At 37.7% G+C, this 18743-nt stretch overlaps 1 protein-coding gene across 2 annotated transcripts in view; it reads right to left on the minus strand.

Annotated features, from left to right (window-relative positions):
* The window catches only part of plxna1a (plexin A1a), a 273955-nt gene that overhangs the window by 212645 nt on the left and 42567 nt on the right, over positions 1–18743 (minus strand). For both annotated transcript variants that reach the window (XM_088916177.1, XM_088916178.1), the window contains exon 3: positions 4821–5003. In XM_088916177.1, coding sequence (XP_088772303.1) covers positions 4821–5003 — 183 coding nt within the window. The remainder of the gene's footprint in view (positions 1–4820; positions 5004–18743) is intronic.

Below are 18743 nucleotides of genomic sequence, written 5' to 3' on the forward strand. Positions count from 1 at the left end.
TAAATCTCAAACTAGACCGCTTTGTCCTTTACCTTTAGAGAAATACAAGAGCCAGGGAGATAGCTGAAGCAACTGGTGCACTTCAGGAGGAGCACAATGTCGGAATGTTCCCCTCAAGGAGGCAGAGGACAGGATAGATTTAGCATGGGTTAAGTAGGGGTTTTGAACATGACCCCTTTTCAGCACTGCATCAGAAAGGCTCAGCAGCATACTGCTCTCTTTGTAGAAAGAAGAAATTCCAGTAGATTCCCCCCAAAAAAACAGCACAATTTATTATCTCTGGGGACGTTTTCTGAGATTTCTCCACTCACCCTTGAAATCAAGGAAGCACCTGACAGACGGCTTCCTTTTAGTAAAATGTTCAAGAGATATTTCCGTTTTATACGTGCTTTATGACAGATGGGGAGAAAAAAACTTTTCTAAGGCATGCTGCATCTTCCAAATGAGGAAGAAAAAAAAATGCATTCAGAAAATGGTGCAATTCACCCTATGAATATACCAAGAGGCATTAAAAATGCTAATTATTTCTAACACTCGTGTTTTTAATCCTCTCGGTATATATACCTTTATCAGCTTCCTAGATTTTACTTGATCTGTCACATTCAAAATATTCTTATTCAGTACAAGAAGGAAAACCTAAATTTACACACGTTCACCACACACTAAATTTCACAAAAGGTTTAATAGTGATGCAGTAAGACGGAGAAAAAGTGACAGTGTATGAACCACAGGGAAGTACTACAGTGCATCTACTTCAATATCGTAGAGTATTTCATTTGCCAAGCTATACATTAGACAGGATTTACACCTTGATTATATATTCATAAAGATAAATCAATAAAAGCATTTTGCCCTGCAGTGGACTTAAAGAATTACAATGAGCTACAATCTCCTCTGAAAGCTCAACATCAATAGACTAGAGCTTAACATTTCATTATGATACTGAATGGAGCTTAGTGTTAAACAAAATCCAATAAAACAGTGGTATTAATTACCAAGGTAATACATAGCCCAACACTTCCACCCAAGTATTCAGCAGTGAAAGAACATTCAGTTTTAATAACAAATTTCAGGCTCTTAAAATGGGTTAAAGAATCAAGCTAAATATTTTCTATTAATTCCATGGATGAAGACTTCTTTTGCAAAGTTAGCATAACCTTCACATTTTATGAATTACACATTCTTCTATATAACCCAGCTCCAGACTCTAGGCATTTTAGGCTTGTGATCTTAGTACAAGAAAAACCGCATAGGCAGAACTAAAAAAGAAGCAGAACTATATATTTGCTTTTCTACTGTATAAACACAATGTGTATATGACATAAAACCATAGAGATCACAACTGCCATGCAATGAAATACATTTCTATTCCTAAATACAGTACACTAGTTCCTACAATGCAAAATGCAAATGCAAAATGTTGCAAAAATGCACTTGAAATGGACATGCAAAGCACCGTATACTATTTTGGGTTAAAGAACAAAAATGAACTTGCAAGAATGACAGTGATGTGGGCGCAGATATAAGGTCTTTTTTTCCCCACCCCCTTTCCCCTCATGAAAACCTTACGGTTTCAAACTACCCGCTGTTTGAAAGCAAAAAAAAAAGCCAAACGCTCAATGAAATGTGATGCCAATCATCGTGTGTCACTTCAAATCAGTTATTGATTTCTTATCTCTCTTCCCTGCAGCGTTAGCACAATACTAAAAGCCCAGGTCAGGTTGTGCTTCAAGGTCTAACCGACTAGGTTTCACATCGAAGGGAGGCGGGGGGGAGGAGTGTGGAAATATGTACTTGTGATGCTGCAATGGAACCCATTAAAACACAACACCACACAAATGATCTTCTCCAATCCAACTGCACTGACTAAGTCAGTTGTGGCGTTGGTCACTATTAAAAAGTCACCTTGAGATGTAATGTGCAAGTTTAACACTGAAGCAGTGAAGTCAAGACAGTGAATGTCATTCACCCTCGCACGATGTTCCCTCTGACATACTTGGATATGCAGTCATGTACATCCTGCAACAGAGCAGCTACAATTTATGAATCATGCCGTTAACACCAACGTGGATATCAGATGCACAGAAAGGTGTGAGATTCAAGTAAAAAATTCAAGTAAATTCAAGTAAAAAATCAGAAGCCCCTTCCTGCAAAAGTCTGAACTACAGTTCTTCCAAAACCCTGCAGAATGATTAATTGGACTTGTCAGATGAGGATAAAACACAGAAGCATGATCCATGATACTTTTCAAGCCCATGCCTGTCACCAAAACATAGAATGATCATATGACGTCCAGCAAGAGGGACACTGAGAAAACCCCTACTACACATAAACCTGATCAATTCCATGTTTTATGATACAAAAAGCCTTATACACAAACCCACAAGAAGCTTTCAAGTATGCTAGTTTGGCAAAAATCACACACCTATAATTGAAATTAAGCCGAAAGGATATAAGGTCTAATTTCTACAAGAGATGAAGTGACGATACAAGTTCCCTTAACAAAAGCAGTGATATAAATACATGAGAAGAATCAAATATTGTTGATATAAATACTGTAGGTGCTCTGTCTCCCAGTATCACCTTATTCCTGCCACAGGAATCAGTAAATCAAGCACATTGATTTTAACTTAAAAAGGTGAAGCTCTGTATCATAGCCCCCCACGACTTGGCTGAAATGTTTTTAATTAGCCAATCCAATAATCTCTTTTTAGCCATCAGGCCTAGACTGTATTCTCAGCTGATTACACACATCACAGGTGTCCTGTCACCAGAAGTCACAAACCCATTAAGGAGCTCTTCAAAGCTGCAATTTACACCTTTTTGTGTTTAGCAGGCCCTATGAAATCTATTAATCCAGCATTTAAGATACCAAATAGCTACAATAAATAGAAAAATCTGCAAGAGTCAAAGGCAGAGCATGCTTTCCTCAAGATCCCTTTGCTCTAAAGTAGCTAATTACAAATCAATACAGCAAGAGACTTTTATTCAGAGGCCTAACTTTTGGTACATTCATAATCACTTGATCTCCAACAGCTATGATTTAAAGAAACGATATGTACTGTAACGTGCCTTGTCAGATTAGTGTGCATAAAATTAAAACCGTTAAATATGATTTGGTCTACTGTATAAAGCTTTCATGATTACCAACCAGACAACTGCATCATGTTATAAAAAAGATATTACTACACTTGGAATTGGTCCAGAGAAGAGAACCCACATACATTCCGGGACTTTAGGAATCTGAGGCTAAAAACAATCTTTTTTTGTTTTGGACAGATAACATTACAAGTGGGCTCAATGCAGGTATTCAAAATCACAAAAGTTGACATTGACAAAGTCAATCATATGGACTTCATCAGAATTAATGGACACTAGTTGATACGATTTGAAGACACATTTACAACCTAGAAAAGAAGGTATTTCTTTACACAAGTGTTTGAGGAAGTAGGGACAATGAAATCCAGCCATGTTGTGAAACATGATACCTAGGCTTTTTTTAACAAAGGCCTGGATGGGATGCTTGTATTAGCTACTAGTTTGCAAACTACATGATACAAACTAGCCTCCTCTCATTTAATCATCTGTGTTCCAACAGGCTTCTAACTTAGTGGATTTGTAGAGGCAATTCAACTATTCAGGGTGCCGCTATCACAAGAACTGATCTGAGAAAAAATGGTGAGGCCTGATTATAATCAACAAATAACCTTCACTCTTCAAGTGCAGGCAAGCATGAGATAGATCATATATTCACACTAAATTACAATGGTCACCTCAACCATAATTGTCTTGTGTATTTAGGAGAAATGTTTTGCTACAATCGAAATAAACGTTTTGCTAGCAATAACTGTGTGTACTGTTTCCCAGATTGTTTTCAAAAACTGCAGGAAAAAATTCACGCTTCTACCCTTGGGATAGAAGTGCCAGTATGTCATGATGAGATTTTAAGCAGAGATATGATTTTTGTCTAGAGAAAGCAACAGTGAGCCACAGACCTCTAGTCTGGTCCCTCTGACTTTCATTTGTGTGACCCACTGAAGGACTCTACAGGGGCACCATTTGCTATCAGACAATGTGAAGATGGTAGTTTGTTGTTAGCTATATCAAAAAGATTAAGCTTTCTTTTTCAATACTATAATGGCACTGTTTCTATGTTGGCACAAAGGTGTGGACCCAAAATTAAACTAAGGAAGAACAAAAGCCTACATACAATTTCACACATATTTTCGTATTACTGTGTACTTGCTTTCAATCACAATAACCATTCACCAAAAACAAATTGAGAGCATTACTTTGCAGGTGACCCTAGTAGAAATATGTAGTAATGATAAAGCTTTGGCAGCACCATTTCTTAATTGTAAGAGCTTAAAACGGGTTAAAAAAAATTAAATTATTTTTTGTAGAGGTGAAAACACAATTTTTGCAAAATGGCAGTGCAGACAAGGTGATAAGGACTTTGCGTTTTGGCTTTTACTCACAACAGCACTGGGCTCTCTGGCAGATTTAGCAAAGATATGTCTGAGCATTAATTAAATTGTTGCATTAAGAGGGTGCTATTTAATTATATTGCAGAGACAAAGCAATAATGAATGTCTCAATGAAACTAAACTGTCACACGTGGTCAATACGTAGGGGCAGAAAACACATTACTGAGGTTCCAGGAACTTGCTTTTCAGGCTGCAGCAATTAAATGCTTGTAATAATTGCTGCTGACTTGCTCCAGACTTGGCATCAGTCTCGAATGCCAGGTCAGTCACAGGCTGAAGCCAGAATTCCAACTGTAGTAAAACAAAAGACAAGGTCACACAAACCGTTCCTACCTTCTTCATTTTGCCACTCCGCGTTCCTGCAAACGCCACTGTGTTCCCTCTGTAGTCATAGGCCGCCACAGAAGTCATTCCATCGTCTTTGTCAACGAACAAAGGTATTCCTTCAATGGTGCTAGTCCCACCCAGTGGCTGATTAAAATCCTGCCCACAGAAATTGTCATCAATCTGTAAAGGCTGTGAATACAGAAAAAAAAAACGGTGCATAAATTATGTGCAGAGGATTTGCATATCATTAACAAAATTCACAGCACAGTACTGCCAAGAAAAGGCATTAATTTATGTATCTCTGATATGCATATATGTACACATAACAGTCCACAACTCTTTGCACATGTACATATGTAACAGGGAGATAACTGGCAGTTGGATTAGCATTACATTTTTCTACTGAAATCTAAGACAGCACTAATTAATTGCGGGGGGACCTGCTAATTCATTAGGATTACACATATTACTGCAATATTGGCTAATCAATCACAAAAAAGGCAATTCAGGCTTTGTAAACATCTAGATACTGTCCCCCAAACGCACATTTTGGGCCTTTGAGAGACGGGTGAAATTCGATATGAATGTGTAACGGGGAGTACAGTTATTCAGCGCAAAGTTAGTTTAATTCCTGTCAAAAACATCGCTGATGCATAAAAACAGGCTTACTTCAAGTTTGCTCAGGGCAAATTAAGGTATGCTTATTTATAGCACTAAGGAGTAGGCACATGGAGGAGAGGTCTCCATATTCAAGATGGTCACAAAGTTATTTGTAACACATAGGCGCCTAGCCTTAAAAAAAAGTTCAAAGCAGTAGACTTGGGCACCAAATAAATTAAAACTTCAAACCACCCACCGACATCAAATTTTTTCACCAGAAGCTGCCTGTATCTATTCCAATTGGGTTTGGAACTCGTGATTCATGGGTTGGTTAAATGGTTTGGCTTAATCTAAGCCTGAGACAAACCACTAACACACACATACAAAAGCCTGAACACTTGGTGATGAAAGAGAACATTTCCAAAAACTTCTTCCAAATCCAACAATATGAGTGCTAGCGTGCATGTGCCTTGAATCTCATCCAGGGTGTAGTCCTGCCTTGTGCCCTGTGTTTCTAGGAGAGATTTTAGGTCAATATGAAGAATAAGCGACTTTCAGATAACGGATGGATATTAATATAGGGTTGTCTACATGAAGGAAGATGGAGTCAGTGAATAAAAAGGCAGACTCATTACCTTTACAATTTTTACTACTCAGTTCAGTGAAAGTAAATACTCCTTTAATAAAGGGCTCTAATCTAGAAGCTGTGGCCTTAGATGGGGGTAATAAAAAATGCCTTCAAAGGGTAGAGGTTTAAGAAGCACTTTAATTCTGCCAAAAGGTGACCATAATTACAGGTGTCTTCCCCCTAGGACATCTCCCGTGCTGGGAAACAGAAGGCCCTCATTAGTGGTTACATGGACCGTCCTCAGCCCCCACCCCCTTCCACACACACAACCACTGTTGCTCGCTGATGACAATCATATCTCAGCCAGCGTGAGGTCGGAACAGAGCGCACAGCACCAAGCTGGGAGGAGTGCTCCGACATAACAAGGCGGCTTAGAAAAAAAAACACGGCAGAGGAGAATTTCCCAACACATCGAGCCAATGACTTTCGCCATTATTCATCTGATGGCTCAAAACCCCACACCAGACTGCTGGCAAACATTTCAGTTGTAAAAAGACTGAGAAACCATATTCAAGCTCTGAACTTCTGACCACTCTACCCACCAGAACACCCAAAAATGTCAGCATTCAACCTGGCAGACGAACTCAGCATTTGTGTGCAGGAAAATTAGTCATCTGAGCACGTGTACGCAGCTGAATTCTCTGTGCAAAGTGGTGATGATAAAGCCCTGAGTTTCTCATGATTATTATACTTAAGGGTGAAAAGACCAACAGTCCAACAGACAATGAAATATATATATTTAGTGGAGGATTTGAAAGAACAATTCAAAATGCAACCAGCTAAAGGTTTTTAGAAGTAACAGCTGAAAATAGTATGCAGCTTGCTAACTACTTAGCAGGTTACTCAGTGATCCATAATCAGTCTTGAATAACTTGTTGAATGCAAAATTTGGGTGATTATTCCACACAGAGATGAAAAACAGATGTTTAACATTTTTAAAATGATAAACACAAAACAGAAAATGATCAACAGAAAACAAAGCTAAGACTCATCTGTACATTTAAAGTGTTAACTAGAGCCAACCTGAAACTATTTTTATTTTAAATTTCAAAATTTAATTCTGCCTTCTGTGAATGAATAAATAAATAAAAAACATCTACACAAGAATATTCACCAATCAATAATCTTCAAAATACTGCATATACACAAATGAATTATTTTCAATCTTTTAAGAAAGAATTTACTTGACAGCAACAGCTGTATTTAAAGTCTAGGCATAATTCCAAATCTCTTAAGAGTGCCAAATCAGACCTGTTATTTAAAAATCAGAAAAGCGCATTGCAAGTTAACATGTTTTTCCATAATTTTTTTTTTCTTGCTAGACTCCCAGATAATTCAACCTTTGACAAAAATAATAAATCTGGTGTCAACAGTGATAACACTAATCCTTTGCAGCCAAAGTAGAGGATAACAAGCCTAGTTTGTAAATAAACACAGGCTGCTACTGTAGTCACCTCGGGCTGTTCATTTGGCCCAGCAGCATACAAAAGCACCCATCGCCGCTAGCACTGAAGAGAAGGCCCACAGATGAAACTCCTCAAGAGGGAAACTGCCGATCACAACTGCTGGAAAAGTGATATGGCAGCCTCCCAAAGCAGATCACTGGAAATGGTAACGAAGCACAGCTCAGTCTTGCGTTCGCTTTCGCGTTTCTTGACTGCACTTCTTTCTCTTCAATAGACACAACCTGAAAAGTGACTTGACCGAGTTTGGAAGCAAAACAAAGCCCTAGTTCGATTTTTTTAAAGGCGGGGAGGCGGGGGGTACTTTGGTTTTTAATTGTCTGAATAGGCCCTGCGGGAGATGGGTCTGTGAAGCCGCCCGGTCAGTTCCCTCACTGCACACGTGTGCTTGTTACGTTTCTCATTCAGCTTCGGGACACAGCCCCTCCCTCCCCCACATCATCTTCCCCCTTTCCACAGAAACTCTAATCCAGGGATCTAATCTCTGCTCTATCTCATTGATCACAGTGGAAAAAGATCCTCTCTTACACCCCACACTTTATTGACAAGCAGCTCTCCGTCACTCAATTACTGGTGAGAGACCAGCCCTCCTTCATATTATTGATTTCATTTTTTTTAAACCACTGGAGGGTCCCTGTTGTACATCTGGGAAAAAGAAAAAAGCCCGTTAGGTCTCATTTGATTTAGAATCCACCATAAATTGCATATAGTTTGTCATGACGGATGGTAGCAACAGGCCTCTTTGTATCTATTATTTACTGACTCTTTAAATGAAATTAAAAAAAACAAAACAGGCAGTTAAAAACCTTTCCAATATATATACTGAGATGTATATTGTGTGCCAGCCATTCAATTCAAAATCAACAAGAAACAATGAAAGAGACAATGTGTTTAAAATAGGTTAAATACCCTTCTGTTCAAGTAAATTATCAAAAAGTTGCCACAGCCATTACACCTTGATTATACAATGTCATTGCTGCCATGATAAGCAAAGATTTTGGAAAACTGAATCATTTTGAAAAGTTCTCCAAGTTTTTGCAAGAATGGAAATAAGATTCCAACTGTATGTCAGGCTCTATGCAAAATTACTCAAATTAAGTCAACAAGACCCAATATTGACAGCAGCTCTCAGTGCACTACTTTAAAAGCAAGAGGCTGCAAATCACAAATCGTGAAGAGTGACTTGAATTTTCATACCCACTATCCTTCTGCCAGTCATATGTCAAAATAAGAGATTCTGCCTGCATACAAGGGTGGAAGTGTTTTTTTTCTTACCATTTATAAAAGTCCTCTACTTGACAAATTTAAAGGAATTGGGGGAAAATGCACTTAAGCAATTTTTAAGACTACTGGAGGATTTCTGAGAGCACTGAAATTCGAGGAACTACTGGCTTACGGTGGACAAGAGACCAAACATTAGATATGTTCAGAGTAATGTAAGTTTTGCAAAAAGATTTCTTCATACTTTGAGAAACTATGAAAGTGGTTTAGTAAAACTGAACTATACATTAAAAGCTTGAGCAAAACAGAAGGTCTTTGGATATACTTTAGATCTTTCACAATCTAACTAAGGGAACTGGTGTTCCTACAGTCGAAATATGAATGATTGTCTTACCAGTAAACACAAAATCATTCCAATACGATTATAATGACAATTAGATGACAATTACAGAAGAGGAAAACCAGACAGAAAAACTGACAGAATAAAAGATATTCTTCAGATAGTCAAAATGAACTATGCTTTAAGAACTGTAACCAAACTAAATACAATTATGCTTTAATTGTTATGTCTGGAATCCATCCAAGTTTTATTTTGATTTGTGGTATTCTGTTGCAGCACTGTAATGATACCGTCTCTTGTTTTCTAGAGCGTGCTAATGCTCGGGTTTTAATTTTGTATTAACTGCTCCTGGCAGGGTATAGCTCATGGCCTCTGTAACCTCAGGCTGGTTTGAGGGCGAAGAAGCTCCACACACAAAAGGCTGGTCTGTAAAACGGTTTACTTAAACGTGTCAAGACATGAATGTAATTGCAAGAAAAGGCAAATACACTCCCAGTGGTGAAAAAACCACAGTTTTTCTAGGACTGCAGGTTTACTCAGTTGATTTGTTTGCATTTCAACAATGTAAGGTGTCAGTAAAGGTGTCTGTAAACACTGAAAACTGAGAGGCCGAACACTTTCTGACATTAAAGCTGTTGACAGCTGCATCGCATCACACCGCAAACCACATTGCTACCAGAATTAAAAAAAGACCATCTGAAGTAGCAAATCCTTCATAAGGCAAGTTGTCAAGGGAATAAGCTAAGACTTTTACGTGTTCATGGTGCTTAACCCCCCATACAAAGCCAATTCTGTGCAAAAGATTCCATGTAAATGTGACAAACTGAGGAATGAAAAATTCAAATCTACCATAATGACTAAGTTTTTATTAGCATTTCTATTGTCAGCATGAATACTCTCATACCTGCAGGCTCCATAACTTTCACAAAAAAAAAAGCATTAACCTGCTTGGTGAAAATTTCTTTCAGCCCTTTTTTGACAGTCTCAGAAAGGAAGTTATTTTCCTCGAGTTTAAAGAAGGCAATTTAAACTGTTCTTCCTCAAGATCTCCCTCAGGTAAAACCCAGTGGGGGCTTATTAAAATGTACAGAACATTGTAGGCTTGTCTTCTGTTAACAAAAAGAAAACAGTGTCTGATTTTGACATAACGCTCTAAGTCACAGCATGCGCCCTCTGGGACGATGTCAGCCCATCAAATGATTCAGCAAGTCTTTCTCCAGTACTTAACACCTTTTAAAAAATATTTAGCAAACCTTTCTAGGGTAAAAATACTTTTTTTTCTAAATTTCACCAGACCAAACCTAGGCAAACTTTTTAAAAGCTACTGTTCCAAAGATATTCTAGGTTTTGGTTTGGGTGCAGTGATGTATGTAGATATGTTATCACTTCCCAAGTTCAATCACTACCGTTCTCACTATATTAAGCTTTTAACAACTGCTCTGTTGCTTGTATGTAGAGGATGGCGATGACCATGACCCACTGATTTTTCCTTTTCACCTAATAAGGAGTGGGGAATTATCGTAACTACGTGTTAATGTCATTGGGCATTATCACATTGCACACAGCTGTCCTGTCCTCTATGTGGCAATGAATAAGGCAATACTACAGGACGTTCTTCAATACAGTTCAATATTGGAGATGTGACAACTATTAGGAAAAATACCAAGCAACTAATGGCTCATGTTTTCACTGTGGAACACTGGACTCGGTACGTTAATAACAAGAACATAACTCGTTTCTAATTTTGAGACAAAACCGAGTCTGCCACCAAGTTTTGGGACAGGCAATATACACATTTGCATATTCAAATTATGCACAGGAGCACCCTTTTTACATAGAGCCTGTATATTAGCATCAGGGTTAGTGCCAATATTCTGCAGCTTTGTCCCTTTATATATAACCTGACTGGTTACTCCAAACTGGTGGGGTTCACACCTGAGGAGTACTTACATATTCAAATATTTTACACATTCAAAAGTCACATTCAACAGTTAAGCCTCAGCAGGGCTATCCTTTCACAGATGGGGGAAAAACAGGGCAGAAGTGGATGGTATGGCTGTAGCCTGCTACATAGATTAAATTTAAGGAGAAAATTAAAACAAGCCAGCCAACAACACAAACATTAATGGCTAGTTAACGAGACAGAAGGAAAGGAGTACCCCTTCTGTTCTCTAAACTGATGGTGCTTGAAATTCATTTATCCAGCCTTCAAATATCTGAACATGCAAGCTCTTCCACATGAAAAACACTTTGTATTTGTACTTCTGAATTTCTGCAACTCTCTCAAATGTCATCTGTTCAAGGATGTCCTTCAGCAGAAGGACAACACTACATGATTTAAAAAATAAATGATGGATGATACTGGGAATGAAGTACATCAGCTTTATTTACACAAAAAAGTGCAGCCTTGCATTCCGGACTTTTTTTTTAAGAGTCGAGACCGTCAATTACTATACAAATATACCCTTCGGTTATTGAATTTGCTAACTGTAAATTGCTTATCACCTCAGCAGCCCCCAGTGTCTCTTTGACATCCACCCTCTTTATCCCACTCTCACCGGTACCATCAGATCACAGTCACCCCATTAGCTAATGCTACAGTCCACAATCAAACCAGCCTCCTTTGTGTTACAAGCACAGAATATAGCAGGTTAAGCCACTTGGGAGCCACCAGATTCTTGTGGTTTTCAAAACAAGCATTCTGGAAGTCCCCCCCCCCAAAAAAAGCCCATTGTATGGATTGTACTGAGAAGCATCTCTTGGAGAGTATGAACACTTAAAATTAAAATTAAAGGGATGTTCTTTAAAAACAACACTATAAATTAAATTAGGCTTCAAGTAAAAACGGACAAATACTGCAGACTGCCTCCAGGTAAAAAAAGGAATGAGATTTTCCAAAACTGAGTAAAATCAAATTTTAACCATAGCAAGTTGTAGCTCAGAGTAATTAGCATTCACTCTACCATGTGTTTGAGGTTAGTCAGATGAAGCTTCCATATCAGGACTGCTGTAGAAACATTTTAGATATTTAATTTGATGAAAGCGAACATTGCTTAACTAAAACTATCATCTGAGTCTTTCCCTGATAGCTGCAATGTGCTCTTGCATGCATCAGAACACTAAAATTAGGTTAATTTTAGACAATACTGACCTACTTCAAGGTTGTGATTCTGCAGTGTTTTTGTATGGTATCATCCATGTTTTTTTTCTTTTCTTTCATTTAGCATTTACTGCAAACAATTTTTGCAAACTAACATTATAGTTTATGTACAGTACCCGCAGTGTCCAGTCAGTGGGCTGTTTCTTTAAAAATGCAAAATTGAGTACAAAATAAAAAATGTTCAATTTGCATGAGATGGGTAAGCATAAAACGCCAAAATATCTGCCAAAATATGAAAACCTAGTCATGCTAGTGCAATCCAGATTTTTACACATCATGAGTAGACCTATATACCTTGCTGTGAAGAGCCATTTTTTACATAGCTTCCTCAAGGGAATCAGTGGAGGCATATTTAGGGATCTGGATGACAGCTATGGCTTGCCGTTCAAATTCAAATCTACGTTTTACTCTTCACAGTTTGTCTAAAAATAGCACTTTGATCATGTGAAAACTGACGTGCAAAAGCTCATTACAGATTTTCTCCTTAATATTTCTAAATAGAACACGGTACATACCTGAAAATTGATGTGTAAAAATATACTATTTTGCCAGCAATCAATGCAAGAATGGCCATTATTTGTTTTTGAGACTATAAAACCTTTAGATGTAATCATCTATTTTACCAGAATACAGATTAATGAGACATACCAAAATTGAGTTTCCTCCTTAAAATGTGAAAAATTCGGCTGTCTTTTAAACACGATTCCTATGTTTGTACACAATTACTAGCAAGTCTTCCTTAAGGTGCTACAACACTTTAAAAATAAGACATTTCAGGGTCCGAAAGAATTGAAAAATTAATTTTACCCAAACAGAATTTTTCCAGATCTAAACAGGCATCTAATGGAACAATGAAATTTTAAAAGCTTAAGTATAATATATGCTCATATGTTTATTGGCAACTAATACATTTTTACTCAAACCGCCAGAAAGGAAAAGGTCTGTGATGTCTATGGAGCATGAAGTCACTTCAGGGATATGAAGGCACTTTCACTCAATCCCCACATCTCCATCTGAGCAAACTGAGGAGCAGGAGGCAAGGGAGGATTCTGTGAACCATGAAATCACTCTATACCATTGCCCTAGGAGGAGGATGAGTGTTGTCAGGACAACGGCAGGCCTACTGTGGAGTCAACTAGGCCTCAATCCTTCCCAGGGAGCACTGGAGACTTCAAAACAACAAAACCACGCACAAGGGTCCCAATAAGGGAGCTGTCACTGTTAGAGCTACAACCTTTTAACACAGACAAAAAACAAAAGAATCCCCCAGCTGCTCCAAGATGTTACGGGTATGTGACAAATGATGACTTTTGTTTTTGTTCACTCAGAGAATTCTTAACTCTTTATAAGTAACAAGCAAGTAGGACAGCAGCTTCCTGCAGGTAAACTAACAGGCTATAGGTTAAATATATTCAGCTTAAGAATTAAAGAGATGTTATGATGTTCATTGCAGATAGAGGTGGTAAGAAATGCAGCTAGCAAAAATAATAAGGATCCAATGCTCAAGAACATGTACACTGACCTTTTTAGAAATTGCTCTAAAAATAACTTGTGTGGAAAACCTATTGTTTTACATTACTGATACATAATTGACAACCAACCAACAATAAAGTTGTAAATGTAATTAAAAAGATGAAGTTGTAGCATGTTTTTCTTTGAAAAATACTGGTGTAGTACAATATTCAAAATATTTGTAGTACAATGTACTGTTTTACATCATTTTAGCTTCCAATTCAGAAAAGTTACCTCTGAAATGAAGTATGTGGCTGGCTTGCCAACTAAAAGTGACAAAGGAAATGCATTGTTTCAAATACAGCTAACGAAAGGATTTCCATAGAGCCAGGTCATAGGTCAAAAGGACTTCAGACACGCTGCTTAACAAGCGATACTTGCAGCTCAAATGACTGGGGGGCAAGTAGCTCATTAACCATAAAGTAAAAACAATTTGTATTCCACGAGCACCTTGTCTCAGCAATTTGCGTACTTTAAAAAAATATTTATAGTGATAATGGTCCCATTATGAGTAATTTTTCTTCACATAAATCTGACCAGTGCAGTGACAGTGACAAATCGCCTTGGCTGTCTAAATGTCACCTCTTTCATTCCAAGTGCTGAGAACATTCAAAATCAGCAGCAGACTCAGCCACATATATGCGTGTCAGGGCAGCCAACCACATGCATACAAGGGGATAGGACTGTATCGGTCAAATTCTAATTAAATGCAGCTCACTGAATGCCTCTAGAAGACATGAAATCTAAGACTACAGTTCCGACAAAGGCCATGCAAGGCATTGCTGTCTCATTCTCTGAATTTTACCTCACACTTCTGTTGACTGAGAACTTTTTTACTTTCGACAGCAAATACTACAGTAGGTATGGACATTCGGAGAAGATATTTGAAGACCAAGTCTGAAACCTAACACAATGTTTGGCAGTGTAGATGCGGATATGGTATGGGTCTCTTCTAATTGGCGTTGTGGTAAAACAGGTGAAGAAACACATGCATGTAAAGGAGCAGTTTCTAAGAAACATGCTTTTAAAGTAAACATTGAAACGCAGCTTTCTGCTTTGAACTTCCTGTTTTAAACAATAGCATACTCCAAACAACTGCAAAACTGAATTTGCATCACGAAAATACTGTATATCATTAAACCTCCTTCTGCCCTGCCAGACCCAACAATCACCATTGAGAAACAAAGGTTTCTTGTTTAATGAGGATTCAGGGCAAATGAACAAGTGTTTTGAATGATTCAGATGATTCACTGTTATGGGTCAGAATTTTTAAACACCAAGTATTTAGTGCATAATAAAAACAATTATAAGTGGCGCTAAAATATGTTGTTAAATTAATGCTCCCATGGCACATCTCACATTACTATGGAACCATGACAACAAAAAAGGCAATTACACACCTTAGCATCTCACCAAATACTCACTGCATTGGAGCAGTTTACAGTGTTTAATTGAAACTCTGAAGTACCTGTACTATATATTGAAAGTGCAATGCTTGACAGGTGTTTATAGAAGTTACAGAGGGAGGTCAATACAGTGTGTAAGTATTAGCTTTAACTCTAAAATTATTTCAAGTGGTTTAGTGAACAGAAACCCTCACACTGTAGAGAGGTGAATCATTGATGGTTATTTCGCATTTTAAAAAGCATAATTTATAACAAACAAAAAGGCACACTAGAGACAGAAGTATTGTACCCTTTTCCAACAATTAGTAAACTAAGAGGAAGTCTAATCACCCTCTGACTTGCAACTCAGTATTTTTAATATATACCAGTGATTTACCTGCTTTTTCACGATAATGACAATTAATTTGTTGCTGCTACTAGGCAGGAAGTCTAATTACACCATGCGTCTAGAAAATGATGCACTCAATTTAAAAGTCTTTCTATAATTGCTGGATAGTCTTTTAGCAAAGACTTGTCAGTTTGAAATTAGTGCAGTTACGCAGGTTTTTAGAATTCCTTAAATTAATGGACCTGTGTTCTGGAATGCAAAATAAGTGTTTCGTATGCTTGGCAGTCCCCAGTCTCACCGTGTAGAATGTACAACTCACACTGGAATAAAAAGCACAGTGCTGTCAAAAAGGTGCTTTGAAACACACATTGGTAAGCAATGAACATTTATGTAAAGTTTTCATGTTGAAAATTCAATACTCAGTTAAAAAGTTTGTTAAATCAATCTTTAGAGGACTAAAAAATATTTCTCACTGGACACTTAATTTCAAAGAAATTGCCAACAGCATGGCCACCTTTAACCCTTATCTCCTCGTATCTCAAACTAAGCAAATCATGATCTGGTTAGTATTAAAAAGGGGAATGCAGGCTGTTGCTTTAGGTGGTATTCATGGACCAGCAGGTAGCACTCTTCCCTCTGGGGAGAATTTCCAAACCATCGCTCCATTGTAGCAACCTGGGACTGTGCTACAGGACGATACCTCCTTCAGATGAGACACTTGACCAAGGTCCTCATAACTCATTAAAGATCCAATGGTTTTGTTTGTACTTTGTTTAAAGTATCATAGTCATTCAATACTTCAACATTACCGATATGGTTATGTCAAAGTATGAAAGCAGTAAAGCAGAAAAAGCATTTTAAAATGCTGAGGGCCTTTCAGTACTGAAGTACAATAATCAATAGCAAAGATGTGATGTGAGACTAAAAGTCAGTATAAACAACTCCCATCTTGGTTGATACACAAAAATATTTAGTTACTATAACATACCCTACAATACTATCTCTCTTAGTTTTGCTTTGAATTTGTTATGTGAAATTCCTTTTTTAGTTTTGATAGTTTTTAGATACCTTCTATAACCAAAAACCTCTCACTTATAAGTAAATGAGTATATTAAAATAAATCTAGAATCTCCCAAAACATAAGTAGCCAATACAGGGATTCCAGAATAAATTATATTATATTTTTATATAAATTATATTCCAGAATAAATTATAAACAGCAGGATTCAGATTCTTGTTTACCAAGAGAGAGAAAAATCAAAAAAGGATTAATACACAGCTCAGGAGACTACAGAGGCTGTGAATACTGTATCCATTAGAACAATGAGCAACAAGAGCTGGCCATTTGAAAAAAAAATGAAAACAGTAATAAAATTGAAAATAAATAGTCAACGATGGGAGGGGACAAGAGTCCCGCACATAAAGAATCCCAGGATAAAAGGGCAGGACATGTCCCTTGACTGCCATCAATGTTTGGAAGATCCTCTTTTCAAGGATCTGAAAGCATTCTGAAAGCAGAGCTTTTTTTCCCTCGAGACTGGATACCCCTATCTAGTACAGTGCTTCCTCTCCTTCTTTTGAGCCAAAAGTATCATTCATAAAAATTAAGTTAAATATCTTTGGTTACAATCATGACACTTCCCATAAAGTTACTGTAAACAGAGATAATTAAACACGCCTGCACTCATACAGCAGCCAGCTGTTCCTCAGATATAACAAACCACAATAGGCGACACTACGAACCCAAACGAGCAGCGTGACATTTGAGTTCTGCAGACGGCAGTAGCTTATGCATCTTGAGCTGCTGAATATTGAAAAGATTAATGTTGAGGATCTTTTTCTCCTTAGTTCTCCATTACACATGTATTTCAGGGAGCTCTATGGGAAACAACAAATACAGCTGTACAGCACTGACTGGTAAACTACCACGCAGGCCGCGATCGCTTCCTCAGCATCAATAAATAATTACACTGACAATTAGTTCATTAGCATCAAACCGCCTCGTTAGGGATTTGCAAGCTAAACATTCCACTGAGACAAGGTGAAAGGTTGGGGCAATGTTTTTCCAAGTGACCCAATTCCACAACAGAGGTATTGATTTTTTAAAGCAGGCTCTCTCGGTGAAAGGATTATGAATACCACAATTTCAACATATTAACAGTAAAACATATACCAGAAGCCCAGCGGCAGAAATTAAGCACCATGCTTTATTGAAAATTAAATATTCAAATCTAAAGGTACTTTTAAGATAGAGTTATAATCTTGGCATTAACAAGAAACCTCTTAACTGTAAAAGTCTACAGTGAAAAAGAAATCATTTTTGTTGCAGGTTCGCCAACATATTTTGAACACACACGGTACAGGTACATTTATTTTGCTGATTAACAGTGGTCATCAACAGGGCTGATCAACATGAAGTCTACAAAGAAAGAGAATCTTAGAGCATGTGCCCTTGCTGGAAGAGGTACTTTGCAACAAGTTACAGAAACTGCCTTGTGGGATCCTATCCTATTCCTTTTGAACAGCCTGAATAAGCACATGCCTGTTCAGTGGTCTCTGAGCCCTAGATGTCATACACTGTCCCACAAACATTTAATAGGGCTCATGTCTATTAAGAAGACCATCCATTATTATCATTTTGCAAGAAAGTTCTCACACAAACAGCATGGGAGCTTGTGTCGTCTTGCTGCAATTTTGTCACATCAGCATGAGCCTAAAGGAAGGGCAACAAGATCTCAAGACTTGATCTGTGAAATGTTGTGCTTTCAGGTCACTTCCTATGACTACAAGAAGAATTCTATTGCAAACAGATGCTGCACCCCAGATCATACCACTTGTACATCCCCATCAACTGATCTATTGTAAACAGAAATTAGGGTGTCAGCACATCTACTCCTGTTGATATCCATCAGGGTGAGCTATGTTAAAACTTGATTCAGCACTAAAAAAGACTCGATTTAACACTAGCAAGCTCATCTAAGGTGACTTAGTATACAGTAATATGCAGGGCTCATTGGCTTTTTCCCGTGTTATTCTTCATTTGCACCTGGCTTGACATTCAACAGGTTAAATTGCCTTATAACTTGTTCCCAATCAACTGTCTCACTAATGAGATGATTTAGTGCTTATGCAACAAATAGTCACCCAAGTGTATCATAGTTGGTCATGAATGATCTGTTATCACTGAAGCGTATCATGGTCAGTCATGAATGGTCATTAATCAAAATAATGCCAAAACCCCCTAATCGATATCCAAAGTTTGTATGGTTTT

The sequence above is a fragment of the Atractosteus spatula genome, chromosome 5 (assembly GCF_055471065.1).
Source record: "Atractosteus spatula isolate fAtrSpa1 chromosome 5, fAtrSpa1.hap1, whole genome shotgun sequence".
NCBI lineage: Eukaryota > Metazoa > Chordata > Actinopteri > Semionotiformes > Lepisosteidae > Atractosteus > Atractosteus spatula.